The following is a 14,943-nucleotide window of genomic DNA, read 5'->3' on the forward strand; positions in this document are numbered from 1 at the left end:
ATCTAAAAATATCAGAAATGTACAAGCTAAAACAAAAATGAAAGATTAAAACAGATCAGGATTTGAGTTACACCGTCTCTAACCATAAATTAAAATTCTTTGCCCAGGCTGAAAAACTCAGGAAATAAATGGAGAAATATTAAGAAAGGATACAGAACAAATAGATTAGGGATGGCCCAAAGAAATTCTACCAGGAGTTAGGAAAGAAAACAGTAACAGCTGAGCCACAAACAAGAAAAGAGGAAATGAATGCATTCTGGAGAAATATCTATGAGGACCCAATTGAGCACAACAAAATGGTGAATAAGAAATTCTGATACAGATGACATGGATTGGAATGAAGTAACTGCTACTCAGATAGAAATAAAGTTAAAAGAAGCTCTCAAGTTGGTATATTAACATAATTTGCTGTGATTTAGCTTTGAGTAAAAACTACATATATGTTCACCCGGAAATGACAAGAGTGGCTAACAATAGGGAAAACCACACTCCACACATTTTAAACCTGCAAATCGACTAATGATCTACCTACCAGTTGAGCCACCAACAAGAAAAGAGGAAATGAATGCATTCTGGAGAAATATCTATGAGGACCCAATTGAGCACAACAAGGAGAGTGAATAAGAAATTCTGATACAGATGACATGGATTGGAATGAAGTAACTGCTACTCAGATAGAAATAAAGTTAAAAGAAGCTCTCAAGTTGGTATATTAACATAATTTGCTGTGATTTAGCTTTGAGTAAAAACTACTTATATGTTCACCCTGAAATGACACGAGTGGCTAACAATAGGGAAAACCACACTCCACACATTTGAAACCTGCAAATCGACTAATGATCTACCTACCAACAACACAGAAGTTATATAAAGAAATCGACACAAATAGAGTATACAGTCATTTAAACAAACATTCAGTCAAGGCCAAAGAACAGAAGCGGAACAAAAGATCCATTAGGAACAAGAGGATCAACTTTTATTAAACAAAACCATAATGGAGACCTATGAATAGCACAAGAATCTCAGTACGGGATGGATAGATTACAAAGAAGCATTTGATAGTGCTCCTCACAGCTGGATTATGGAATGCTTACAAATGTACAAGTTCATTCACACACTGGTAAATTCTATTGCAATTACTAACTATGGAGAAATGTCAAACCACTTTGTAGATGAACCACAAAAAAAGGACAAATTGCTATCCAAGGACAGAAAATCCAGTGTGGAATATTTTGAGTCTTTGTTACCATTAGTGTTTTGTATTGCTCAAAATCCATTAAGCTGTTTTACTCAACAGCTTAGGTCATGGATTCAGTCAGACTCCAAGTAAATTATCACGTCAAAGGATATCTTAGCTACTTTTTGTGGACAATCTAAAAATGTATAGTTCATCATATAAACACCTGATACCGCTTATACAAGTCATTAAAACATTCTCAGATGACAAAGGAATGCCATTTGATCTTGACAGATGTGCAAAGGCAACATTTAAAAGAGGAAAGCTAAATAATCTAGAAAATATAAAACTTGGGGAGGAGTGTGATATAAAAGGTTTGGAATGAGAAGTAGGGATATTTTAGAGGACTAAAATTAATGCAGAAAACTGCTCTGCCATCTAAGGATAAAGTTCAAGCTATATGTGAACTTGCACTTCCTGTTTTAACTTACAGCTTTGTGGTGACTGACTGGCCACAAAAAGAGTTGGATAAGCTTGATAGGATAATAAGAAAACTGCTTTGTGCCCATCAAATTATATACAAGAATCTGTGTTTATCAAAATTATATATCCCTTGGTTTGGGGGAGGCATGGACCTCCTTGAAACCGACCATGAATAGGTTGGTGATTGTAGGACTACAAATATATTTTTTGACATCATCAGATCTAACCTGTTGACAGTTCTAAAATGTGAACAAAATCAGTCTAAGATGACCACTTAGGTAATTATATGCCTTTAGGAAAGAAGCATACATGGAAGTCCAACCAAGTGTGGATAAAAATCAGGTGGAAACAGGAAGCACAAAGTATCAGAAACAAGAATACAAAGAATGGGATGAGAGAAAAAAAAAAAAAGAAAAGGCAAATGGAAAGGCCACGGTTACAAGTATACACTACTGGAACAAGCACACGCTGACAGAAGTGAATTTAAGCCAAAAAATGAAAGGTTAATACTGGCTATCCAAGATAGTGGATTACATGCTAGATGGGTCACAGAATCTACTGGAGACTGTGTAAGCATTACAACTTAGACACAGCTGAGAGAAACTTGAAACATGAACTAAGAGGATTGTTGAAAATGACTTTGTAATGATTACTTGGGATCATCCCATACAGCAGCTAAGAAGGTAGAAGCAAACAGGCCAGATATTGCTAAAGAGAAAAAGAAATAGCATGGATTACTGAAATCACTACACCCAGTGAGTACTGTTTTACGAGCTGAATGACATAAATTTCTAAAATATGAAGACTTACAAGCAGAAACTAGAGCAATATGGAATAAAAATATGCAGTTTCAGTTGTACTAGGAGCAACTAGGCTAACAAAAAATAATCTTCAAACATACCCAAATGTGCTACCAAAATGTAACCCATTACTGAGGGGTCTATATTAGAATCTCTAAAGCCCGCTTAAGCGAATACGTAAACGTCAACATATATTGCGCAAATCACGAGTACACTGAACGCCAGAAACCGCAAAATCTCGAATCGGCATAGTTGGCCCTTCTGCAGTATAGCTCCGGAAGGTAAATGTGCGATAGTTACGGACATTAGGGTGCGGGTTAAGGCAAGTGCATAGATAGTATGTAAGGTTTAGTGTAGGGTTTCAGTTAGTGTATGTATGTGGTTTACTAATTTTCTTTGGGTGGGTAGTATGTAGCGAGCGGTGGAGTTGGCCAACTATGCCAGTTCGAGATTTTGAATTTCACGGTTTCGGGCATTCGGTGTACTTGCGGTTCGCGCAATGTGTCAACGTTTACGTATTTGCTTAAATGGGCTTTCGCAGCTCTAATATAGACCATTACTGAGCTGCAAAAAGAGGCAACTCTGGGTACATTCTGGGTACTGAGAAGAGCATGCTTATCAAATGTCAAAGACTGAAGAAGCTGGTTTCATGAACTTTAATTGTGCTCTGTCTTAGGAATGGTGTCCATTCCCATCAAGGTTGTGATGATATAAGGTACTACCAGCTATGCCAAGAGAAACAGAGCAGTGGATGTGTAACATATGCCAACACACCTAGCTGGAGTTCTGTAAAGAATTACATGTCATTTGTATATCAAATTGATTTGCACAGATGCTTGCGCTGAAAATGTATTTGTAAAGCTTATTTTGTTAAAATGTACCAACAGTGTGTCCTGATGGACAGAAAAGAAAGACACCTGTATGCCCGACTGTATTGTAACTTTTGAAATGATTATATTTTAACAAAGGATACTGGAAGAGAAGAGGTTAACCTCAGTCCAGCTAACTTTGAAAAATAGTCTGAAATTAAATAACCTGGTTTAGGCCATAAAGATTGTATCTTACAGTTCTGACTGCAGCCACAGACAAAATATCTGTGAAAACCAGGACTAGGAATACTACTGTATTGTCCTTGGGGTGGACTAATTGCTACCCTGAAACAGTGGAAGTTTTGAAATTTTTTTTACAGCTTCCAAATGCTATAACACATCTCAGCAAAGCTCCATCTGTGTGTATAATTACACATATGTGCTAAACTGTGGTTCATAAAGGGTTTAGTGTGGGAACCAGAAGTCAGACGACCAGATGTGTGTGATATCATTCTGCAATCCAGCATCAGAATGATGTTTTAATACTAGATGAGACAGAAGTCTCAGGACAGTCTGTTTTTGAAACTTAACAAAGCAGGAACATTCATCCACTTCATCTTGCCTTGCTCTAATAAGTAATCAGGAAATAGTAATTCTTTAGATCAGTCAGAAAAACACAGTGAGATTAGTTAAGTACTGTTTTTTCGTATCTGTGTGAATCTATCTGTGTTATTTTTAATACTTCCTATGATTGAAACTCTGGTGTTTTTTGTAAACAGATATTTAATACAATCATCCTCTTTCATTACTTATTATTAAATATATTTAAACCTTTCATTGTGGCTGGTCTTTTAGAGACTATTTTAACATTTGAGAGTACTTGTATTTACTTGGTGACACTATGGCCGCTCCTGAAAGCCTTGCTGCACTGGTCAAACACTACCATTTATATTAGTATTAATTTTACTCAGTATAATTGGGTACCCTTGTTAGAGCCTTAGAGTAGCTGGCTTTGGAGTGTTCTGGTGGCAGTACCTACTTTATAGTCTGGGCAGAGGGGGCCTACATAGTAAATCTGAATCTGCGCCAGCCTTTCCAGGTGTGTGTGTGATAATCAAATCTCAAAGAATGTGTGTCAGCTACTTGGAGCAGGGACCCAGAACACTGGTTTCACAGAGAGAACGGTGGAGGACTTGGCTTGGAACACTTGGCTGAGGACTCAACTCTACAGTTGTACATAAAATTTTTATTCTTAATTTTATTGTATAAGTTTTTGTATATTTTTTATCTTGTTAAGTAGTAGTTAAGTAGTTAGTGGAGTTTTTCTCTCTCTGCCCCCATACTGAAAACTTATGACTAGCCCGTTTGACTAGTCCAAAAATAAATAAATACAGCTGTGTCAGTGATGAGTCTTGTTTGGGGGCCTGGAGAGAGAGAGAGAGAGAGAAAGGGAAACCCAGTCCTAGGAATGAGTGTGCTCCCTGTGTGCTCTTAAGGGAAATTGTGCTTGGTGCAGAGAGCTACATCTGGAAATACTGTGTGTATCTATTTTTGTTCCAAGCGAACATCCTTCTCCATTGTCAGTGGTGACGATTAAGGCTCTTTGATTACTGGCCCAGATGAGGGGCATCACAAAGGTCCTTAGCATTTGGACAAATTAATCCAAGGCACTACAATCAGCAGTCAGGCTACAGTACAAATGACTATCAACTGAAAAAGCTATTCAACTTCAATAAAAACAAACCATGTAGTTCTACTATCATCCAACAGTAGCCTGTCATCATGTCAGCTACCACCTGATTTATCCTTCTGTCTTTTATTCAAAATCCTCTATAATCTTCATTATATAAGATTAGCCAATGCATCCTTACAAACTCAAAGAGAGCAATATCTCATATTTTTAACTTGTGTGCCCATTTAGAATTTCACCTACATACTTTATAGTTTGTCTTTACTGGCCATCATCTACACATATCACATCAAACTATCTGATAATGATCCATATGATTAAATAGCTGTCACAGATCCCCAACATTTCTAACTTTACTTGCCTTCATAATTTAAAGGATATACTACAGTACCACTCACCCGTTTATAGTAGTTCTTTATCTTGGTAGCCATGCCAACCTGCATCATAAGAGGTGGGTTCTCTTCACTATACTCTGACAGAATAAGGTCCCCATCTTTCCCTGTTAGATCCTGTGGTGTTCTCATGAAAAACATCTCACCACCACCAGAAGCCTGTCGTTCTTGTTCTCTCATCTACAAGGAAAGAAATCAGCACGTCATGCTCCAAGAATGCAATAACGATGGTTTTAAACAGCAAGACACTATTTTGCAATTAATTAGTAAATAAAACTGTTAGACATGGTAACAACATGAAATGAAAAATACACAGTAATTGTTTTATACCACTGGTCTCCAAGAGAAGTTCAAATCTTCTAAAAAAAATAGAATCCCTTTTTAATACAGTACACAATAAAATAGGATACTTAATCACTGTAAGATTGTAAGATATATAATGCTCAGAAAATTTTGGCCTGCTATATACTGAGCCCAAAGAATCCACTGACAAAAAGAAAAAAATCTTTAAAATGTCAAATGTTTATATGCAATACTATATAATATTTTTATAACAGATTTATCTTACACTAACCAGAAAACATATACAAGTCATTTTGCAACAGGTGTTTGGATTTCAAAAGCTAAACATTGTCTGCCTCAGACAGCAAAATTAATGAACAGCATTTTGGTCTAGCCTGATTGCTTATAAATGTATTTTCTTGGAACACATTTAAATACATTTCAATTCATAGAGGCCTCTGACAAAAGGTTCTGTTTTTGGAAAACTGTGAAATTCACTTGGGTAACTAAGGTGAGACACAGGACCCCAACTCTAACTTATACACCAACAGTTTATTTTCATATTTCTGCAACAAGTTCAAAAATAAAGTACAGTGAGGGTAAGTATAATTACCATAACTACAGGAGCTTGACTAAGGTCACTGCTGCAGTATAATTACTTAACTATGGGAATCAGCTACAGATTAACATACACATTCCAGTCTCCAGATTTTAGTTCTTGTAACAAGATGGTCACCAGCAAGTGTGACTTTCCGTAGAGGACAAAAAGTGCCTCCCTTATTCAGTGGAATAGAACACTGTTTTCCTTGCATCCAGACTGTCTGGGGTGGCTGCCTAACAATTAATTTGGGATGTCCCCAGGCTGCGGTTCCATTTGGTGTAACAGTGAAGTATCACCTTTACGGATGAGATGTCTACCTTGCCTTCATCCATCTGTGCCCACACAAGGGAGAGGGCATAAAGCAAAGCAGTGACCCTACTCAACTATTTATGGTCACAAGAAGTACATTCACACAACTCAGCTATGACTACTGTAAGAGCTAATGCTAGAATACAAGTGTTCATTTGTGGAAAGAGAAGATCATACCAGAACAGCAGTGATGAAGCCTTCCCATCTAAACATACTTACTGCTTCACAAAAACTCTTAGCTCATATATTTCTAAATAGGCTTCTACTGCAGCCACGGCCTAGTGTTATATACTGGATTAACAGCAACAGAAGATGCAGTTTACTAGACATTTGGCTAGAGTCTAACTTAAACAGACCTGTTTTGTCTGCCTACCACAAAAAGAAAAACACCTGCTCAGACTGCCTGATGACTTTAGTCCTTCTGCGTAATACCTGAGCTGCCTGTAAAAATCCAGAGATGCTTTGAAAACCTAGAGTAATGCGTGCACTGCATGGGCTTTGGTTCCTGAAGCATAAAAAGTAACAATTTATGTAGGAGGCAGGTACCTACTTGATACCACTAAAGTGTTAACTAATTAAATTTATTATCTTGCTAAATGAGAGGTTTTCTGGAGGGAAGCCCACTAACATGGTCTCATTAACTGGTCATAAAACCAGGAGAAAACATATGGCTTAGACTATGCCAAATCTTTTTCATCTAATTCTCAAATCAATGATTTGGAAAGGCGGATAAGACACACTCATTTCAGTGGAGGAGTTATCCCCAAATCAACATCTAGTGTGTCAGTGGCCTGATACCATGATGAATACCCATATATTCCTCAACAAACCTGTTGCAATCAAAGGCAGCAAAAGCCAAGACTGATACCTACCCTCTGGTGTCACTGTTCTCAGAAGAACCAGAAGTAGAAGGAAAGAAAGGTTTTTCGAAGATGAGCCTTCTAAAACCTCTTCAGTCAGGATGGTTAAAAACACTGGCCATTAAACAGCAGAGTATGAAACAGCAAAAGTTAAATGTCCTTTATGATCATTTGGAAACTGGTGTCTGAGCTGAAGGTTTCATCTTTTTTACACAAATTAAACGGAGCTATGATCCCACTAACTGCCTCTGAAGGGTGAAGGACAGGAAGGGATGCAAAAGTTATGGGTCAGGGAATCAGGAAGAAAACACATCATCTCTCCATGACTAACAGAGCCAGACTGCTGTAGGGAAGACACAAGTCTCTAAGACCTGGCATTCTCTGCTTACTTGCCTTTTAAGCATAATCTTTACACTCTTATTCTATTTTATATGTCTTTTTCTTCCTGATAAGACAATTTTTTTCTAGCTACCTCTAGGAAGTTCCCTCACCTCCTAAAGTTGTGACTGGCTTATAACAGAATCCTGTAAACAAGGAAGGTCTTTTCGTTTCTGGCCCTCCTACAGAACATTTTCCTTTTAAATGTCATACAGTGTTCACAGCTAGAGACATGTAGTTTTCCAAAGGAAGAAAAATACTGCAAGTCAAATTGTCTGCTGACATTTCTCCCTTGAAGTCACACTTAATTTGTTTTTGTGATTTTTACGACCTTTCCTTAGTTTTAACCACTACCTTGTATTTTACTTGTGAATTTTTTCACCTGGACCATGGCTAAACGTGGTCAGCCAAGATCTGTGCACGACCACAGGAAACAAAATAAAATAAAATAAGATTTTCCTAGGAATGCCAGCTCTGTGGAAAGAGGTACAATGCCGAGAGCATGACCTATACAACTCAAGTTCAATTAATGGCCTGGAAACTAAAAAAAAAAAAAAAAACAGGAAGGGGAGGGTGTTATGGAAAGCTGAGGCACAAGCCTGCTCATTCTCTTCGGGGGGGGGGGCAGGAAACAGCATGAGGGGATTACAGCTGGAGAACATGATTCTTAGTTGTGCCTGGGATCATTGTTACAGGTGGCAGCTAGTTCAAGCAGTAAGAGGGGTGTTAGAAGGCCACAATTTGCAGAGGTGCACATAAACTCATGACATGCCCACTACATGCATGCAGTGGGAATGTAATGAGGATGCATACTGCATGCATGCATCACCCACTCAAGGTAAGACTCTGTAAAATGAGACAGTACAATGGCTGCAGTTGCCTTTAACATTACAATCAGCTAGCTGCTTGTACTATGACAGCCTAGGCACATTCACTTACATCCCCAGTAAGGGTGGGTGCATTCATAACCAGTGTAACTGGAAAGGCCGACTCCCATTTGGACAAACTGCCCATCAGGCAAAGGACCACTTGAAGACACCCCCACATTACTTGGCAAAAAATGGGAGGATGAAGCAATGAAACCTACAGGGAGTACAATGTAAGTGGGGGCTGATCTCCAAACTGTGGTGGCTAGAATCAACCTATCCTGCCTGAAAAAAATAAAAGGGTTTCCTGGGTCATCAGGGACCTCCAAAAAAAGGAGCCAAGTCAAGCAATTCAAATCTAGAAACAAATACTCAGCTGAACTGGCAAATCTCAGCAATGGAGTAAAGAATAAGTAAGTTTCTCAAAATGAGTAAGAGGGGAACCAATGGACAAAAATATTAAGTACTGATCAATTCTTGTGGAAATAAAGAATTGAAGATGGTGTAAACTTCTTCTGTCTGTGAATCATCTAATATCTCAGGCTAGGGAAGGAGAGAAGCTGTGTACTGGGCTCATCCAAAAACTCTGTAAGCCATATAAATGGACAGATCATCTTGCTTGATGCCAATTTCTACAGGAACTCTTATAATGAAAAGCAATGCTTTATTTTTTTTTCACTGAGAATACAAAGACATCACAATATTCCGTTTTCAATGCAAATGACAAAGCATATAACACTTTCTGTTATATTTTATATGTGATTGTTATAGTGTATTAACATGTGCAACTGTCACCGGAAATACTGTTATCCATGTAAAACGTTTTAACAAAGTAGCTGTAAAAAGGTAAAGGTCGTGACTAATAATGTGATGTGAAGAACTTCTATTCAACTGTCCACCAGATGACTTTTTTCTGTCAATCCCACATGTACTCAACTTATGTCCCAGCCAGTCATCTTGCATCCTATATCCTAGCACTTGATTGCTATATTAGTCTGAAGCATTTAGCCAATCCTTACCCACACTCCCTAATCCAATCAGTGCAAGCATGCAAATTACAAGCTTATATCCACAACAATTACAAACCTTTCAGCCATGGAGGTCAAATCTGACTACAAATAATAAATAATTAGAAGTTATGTACCTACCATAACGTTCCATGTTAGTTGTCTTCTCTCGCCTTCTTTCTTGCTGGATGGGTTCGGAGCCGATCCTCGGCTCCGACTCGGCACTTGCTTAGCTTGAGAACTCCTTTTACCAGCTCGAGGCAACCCTATATCCCATGATGCAAGGTGGGACTACCTCAGATCTCGTTTGGTAGCTAAAATACCCTGCTAAGGACTAACCTAGTAGAACTAGGAAAAACAAGTTCCTAACAAAGGACTCCTCTAATGAAGACTCAGGAGGGAACAACCTGAGAAGAGGAAACTCTTCAAGATCTGTCCAGGCCAGGGGGAAGGAGGGAGGGACGCAAGAAAGAAGGCGAGAAGACAACTAACATGGAACGTTATGGTAGGTACATAACTTCTAAATGTTAAGTTGTCAATCTCGCCTTCATTCTTGCTGGATGGGACGCGTCCTAGCACCTGTATCCCGGGTGGCTCAATGGAACAGACTCTTGAGAACTGTGGAACCAAAACTGGCCCTGTCCCTAGAGGCCAAATCTAATTTGTAATGAGAGACAAAGGTATGAGGAGTGGCCCAAGTAGCTGCTGCACAAATGGTATCAATGGGTAGTCTATCCTGAAAGGCTGCAGAAGTGGAAAGACTCCTGGTTGAGTGTGCTTTCGGTTTAGAAGGTAGTTGCTTGCCTCTGAGCGAATACACGTAAGAAATGGTGGAAGACAACCATCTGGATAAGGTCACTTTTGATACTGGTAGACCTTTCCTGTTTTCTGCATAGGAGACAAATAATTGGTCTGATTTCCTGAATTGTTTAGTTCTATGCAAATAGTACCTGAGCTGACGATGGACATCCAAAAAATGAAGCTTTTGTTCAGCTCTGTCAGAATAATTAGGGAAAAAGACTGGTAGATCGATAGATTGATTAATATTAGTTTGAGAAACAACTTTGGGGAGAAAGGACAGATTTGTTCTCAAGGATACCCTGTCCTTGTGAAAAACCAAGTAAGGGGAACGGATGCAGAGAGCTTGAATCTCGGAAACCCTTCTTGCTGAAGTGACAGCCAGTAAAAATATAGTTTTCCAGGTCAATAACTTCAAGGAACATGAAGCAGACGGTTCGAAGGGTGGTAAAATCAAGGATGTTAACATTAAATTCAGATCCCATTGTGGAGGAGGATGTTTTATTGGTGGCTTCAGGAGAAAAATTCCTCTCAGAAAGGCTTTGCATAGTCTATGTGACATAATGTTATGATCTTGCAAGCCAACATGATACTTGAAATAGCCAGTTCAACTTTTACTGTAGATGAAGAAGATCCTGACTGAAAAACTTCAGCCAGGAAATCTAAAACAGAATGCACAGGAGCAGTAAAGGGATCAACATTTCTGGAGTTTGCCCAAAGGGAAAAACGTCGCCACTTGCTAGCATAAACGGTTCTGGTGGACGACTTCAAAGAAGCTACTAAGATATCTCTGACAGGATCAGAGATCATAGGAAGCCTGGCTAGGGAAGGAAGTGGAGCAACCAAGCAGTGAGGTTGAGAGAACGAATGGCCCGGTGCTGTTGACCCGAATGGTGGATCAAAAGATCCGGAACTTGGTCCAGATGCCAAGGCTGCACCAGGAGGTGACGATGCAGAGACGGAAACCAAATTTGTCGAGGCCAGTAAGGGGCAATGAGAATCAACTTGGCCCTCAAAACGGTGGCTTTCTGAATGACTTGTGGAATCAAGGGAAAAGGAGGAAAAATGTACAGAAGTCCCCGGGGCCAATCCTGGGTTAGAGAGTCTCTCAGGGGTTGGCCTGGTAGGGGAAAGAGAGTGAAGAAGTCGGGGCACTTGTTGTTTTGGGGTGTAACAAAAAGATCGCAACAAGGTGTGCCCCACTTCAGAAAAATCTGGTCCACTATAGATTGACTGAGAGACCACTCGTGAGGCATGAGAATGGCTCTGCTCAGCCTGTCCGCCAAGAGGTTGGACCTGCCGGGGATGTGCGTTGCTATCAGAAACCGATGAGAGGAGATTGCCCATTGCCAAAGTCTGAGAGCTTCTCGACACAAAGGATAGGACCTGGTCCCGCCCTGCTTGTTGATGTACCAGACCACGGACATGTTGTCCGTTTGCACTGCAATAGTCCCCGCGGGAAGAAAGTCGTTGAGGGCTTGCAACGTTAAAAGCACCGCTCTCATCTCTAGGACATTTATGTGCAGATGGTATTCTATGGGTTGCCACGTCCCGTGGACCATCCTGCCCTGATAATGCCCCCCCCACCCGATCAGAGAGGCATCCGTAGTGACTGTGGCAACCGGAGGAGGGGAACAAATGGTCGGCCCTGATAAATAAGAGGGAAGATATCCACCAGTTCAGATGAGTCCTGCGATTGTGTGACTAATATTTCGTGTCTCATCGGAAGACTGTGGAACGACCACTGAGTGAATAACATCCACTGCAGAAGACGCATGTGGAAGCGAGCCAGTGGTAGAAGAACAATGGCCGCAGCCATAAGACCTAGAACTTTTAGTATCAATCTGGCTTTGACTTTGCTGCTCTGCAATAAAATCCAAGCGTATTTCTGGATGTCCAGAATTCTCTGATCTGTTAGTCTGGCTAACAACTTGACGGTGTTTAATTCTGCGCCTATAAAGGTGATAGATTGGCAAGGCAGCAGAGAAGATTTTTCGAAATTCACTGAAATTCCCAAACTTTTGCAAAGCTGCAGAGTGTAGTCTCTGCTCTGAAGAAGCTGATGCTTGGTGGTGGCGGAGAGGAGCCAGTCGTCCAAATAAGGAAACACCTGGAATCCTTGACATCTCAGATGAGCTGTGACCACTGCCATGCATTTGGTAAACACTCTGGGGGCTGAAGTGAGGCCAAAGGGCAGGGCTCTGAATTGATAATGACTGGTCCCTAGCCGAAAGCGGAGAAACTGGTTGGTTAAGGAATTCAGGATTGCTAGTTGTGAGGCAATCTTTTCTTGAGCCCCAGCAGCAGAAGGATCCTGGACCACTTCACCTAGTTCCTTGAGAATATCTCTTTGAAGCCTGGTGAAGTGACAAAGGTAGTTCAGCGAACGCATAGCAAAGGTCACTGAAGAAAACATCCGCTTTCCATACCTGTCCATGGTCCTAGAATCTTTGTTAGGAGGATGGACAGGTACTGAAGGATCCGCAAGTTCCTTCTTGGTGGCCGCCGCCACCACCATAGCATCCACAGAGACACCCTTAGAAGAAACTGCTTGTCTGTAGGGGCCATAATAAATTTGGATGGTCTCCTGGGGACAGGTTCCACAGAATCTGGAGCTGCCCACGCCTTCCGAGCCACTACCTGCATAAGTGGGTCGAAAGGCGGAGACACCCAGGAGGTGGAGGGTCGGGATCCAAAAGCCTCCAGGTATACAGACTCATCCTCGGAGGGGTCAATGGAGGGCCAATTCCCCCTCTGTTTGAGGAGCTCAAGGATGTCTGAAAAGGAGACATCCTCAGAGGGGGACCGTGGGGAACTCTCCGACTCATCTAAGTCGGTATCAGATGTAGTAGACTCAGGGGAGTCTGTGTGTTTCCTCTTACACGTCCTCTTCCGAGGGGGTTCCCCTGCAGGATCAGGAGAAACCTTGGAAGAGGAAGTTATTCCCAATGGGGAAACCTGGGGCGATGGATCCCTGGGCCTGAGAGCAAGAGGCTGGCAAGAGGCGTCTACAGGCACCGAGGGAGGAGCTAAAGGGATGGACCGTTGACCTGGCTCAGGTGCCAGGACACTCCTCATCACCTCAAAGGCTCCCCTTCCCAGGAGGCCGGAATATTCCCGTTCCGAGGAAATAGGAATTCCCGGCTCCACTGAGAGGGAAGGCTCCGAGGCCGATGTCGGTGCCGAGCTTACCAAAGCGAAGCCCGAGAGGGACAGCGGGTCGGACAAGGGTCCGATGCCACTAGCCCCTCGGGCCGACAACAAGGAAACTTCGACGGCGGATCCTCCAAGGAAGGTCTCATGGAAGAGATCGGGCGAAGGCGTGGGCGGAGAAAAGGATGTATCGGTTCCAGCGCCGACATGGTCGCTGTCGAAGCTCCGACTCCGAACTCTGGAGGGTCGGAGGAGGAAGTTCAAGGGGTAAAACAATAGCCGAAGTCTGCTGAGACGGGCTATGGAGGATTTGGGCCAGTGCCTGCGACTTCAACAGCCTGCTTACCACCCTCTCTAAATCGTGGTCAGACAGCCTGGAAGATCTCGAAGATCGGCTCCGATGACTCCGCTCCGACAAAATAGGAGACCCCGGAGCCGAGTGGCTAGACTCCAAAGAAGGGGACCGAGATCTCTTCTTGGACGAAGCCATCGGAGCCGACGTCCTCTGGGTTCCAGATGGAGCCGAAGGCTTCTCGGCTCCGATACTGGATAATATGTCGGCTCCAGCCGGAGCCGACAAGGCAACAGCAGATTGGGTGTCGGAACCGATCGGAACCGACCCTACCACCTGAGAAGAAAGATCGGCTCTGGCACAAGGGAGAGATAAACCCTGACTAAGCTGTTTGAAAAATTCAAACTTACCTCAGCTGGCAAAAAGGAGACCTCTTCATAAGCGGCAAACGAGATCTGGAGGTAGTCCCGCCTTGCATCATGGGATATAGGGTTGCCTCGAGCTGGTAAAAGGAGTTCTCAAGCTAAGCAAGTGCCGAGTCGGGCGAGGATCGGCTCGAAACCATCCAACAAGAATGAAGGCGAGATTGACAACTTAACATCGTTTTTGTTTGTTTTTAATGAAAGTATAAATTCAGAATACCACCCAATTTGTTTAAATCAAAAGTGCTCACTGGATGCTACGTTTGAATAAAGGATCATATTTCCAGGATGAATGATCATACATTTGACTTGAATTTATTTATTTATAACTTTCTTTAATTAACATTTTACACTTTACGGAACAGCAACCTAAGGAGATCATTTCCTAGGACATCAGCCAAATCCTAAAAGGCCAAATACAGAGAACAATGTTGTTAATATACCTTATCAATTTCCCCCTTTTTGTTCTTACTAAAAATGATAAAGGGGAAAATTTGTTGCATACTGTGCAAATATCTTTTCTGTCAAAAAAAATATTCCGCCAAAGCATCCACCTTAGATTTCAATTGTGAAAGGAGATAAATCTGATATTTTAGCATATGAAACTGACAATTCAACCCTCAT

General features: G+C 41.5%; 1 protein-coding gene across 1 annotated transcript in view; it reads right to left on the reverse strand.

Moving 5' to 3' along the window:
- The window catches only part of TAF1 (TATA-box binding protein associated factor 1), a 2,792,652-nt gene that overhangs the window by 1,810,268 nt on the left and 967,441 nt on the right, over window positions 1–14,943 (reverse strand). The window contains exon 15 of the mRNA XM_044057257.1: window positions 5,358–5,531. Within this exon, the coding sequence (XP_043913192.1) occupies window positions 5,358–5,531 (174 nt within the window). The remainder of the gene's footprint in view (window positions 1–5,357; window positions 5,532–14,943) is intronic.

The sequence above is a fragment of the Protopterus annectens genome, chromosome 15.part0, assembly GCF_019279795.1.
Source record: "Protopterus annectens isolate FY-2018-M chromosome 15.part0, PAN1.0, whole genome shotgun sequence".
In the NCBI taxonomy this organism is placed as follows: Eukaryota; Metazoa; Chordata; order Ceratodontiformes; family Protopteridae; genus Protopterus; species Protopterus annectens.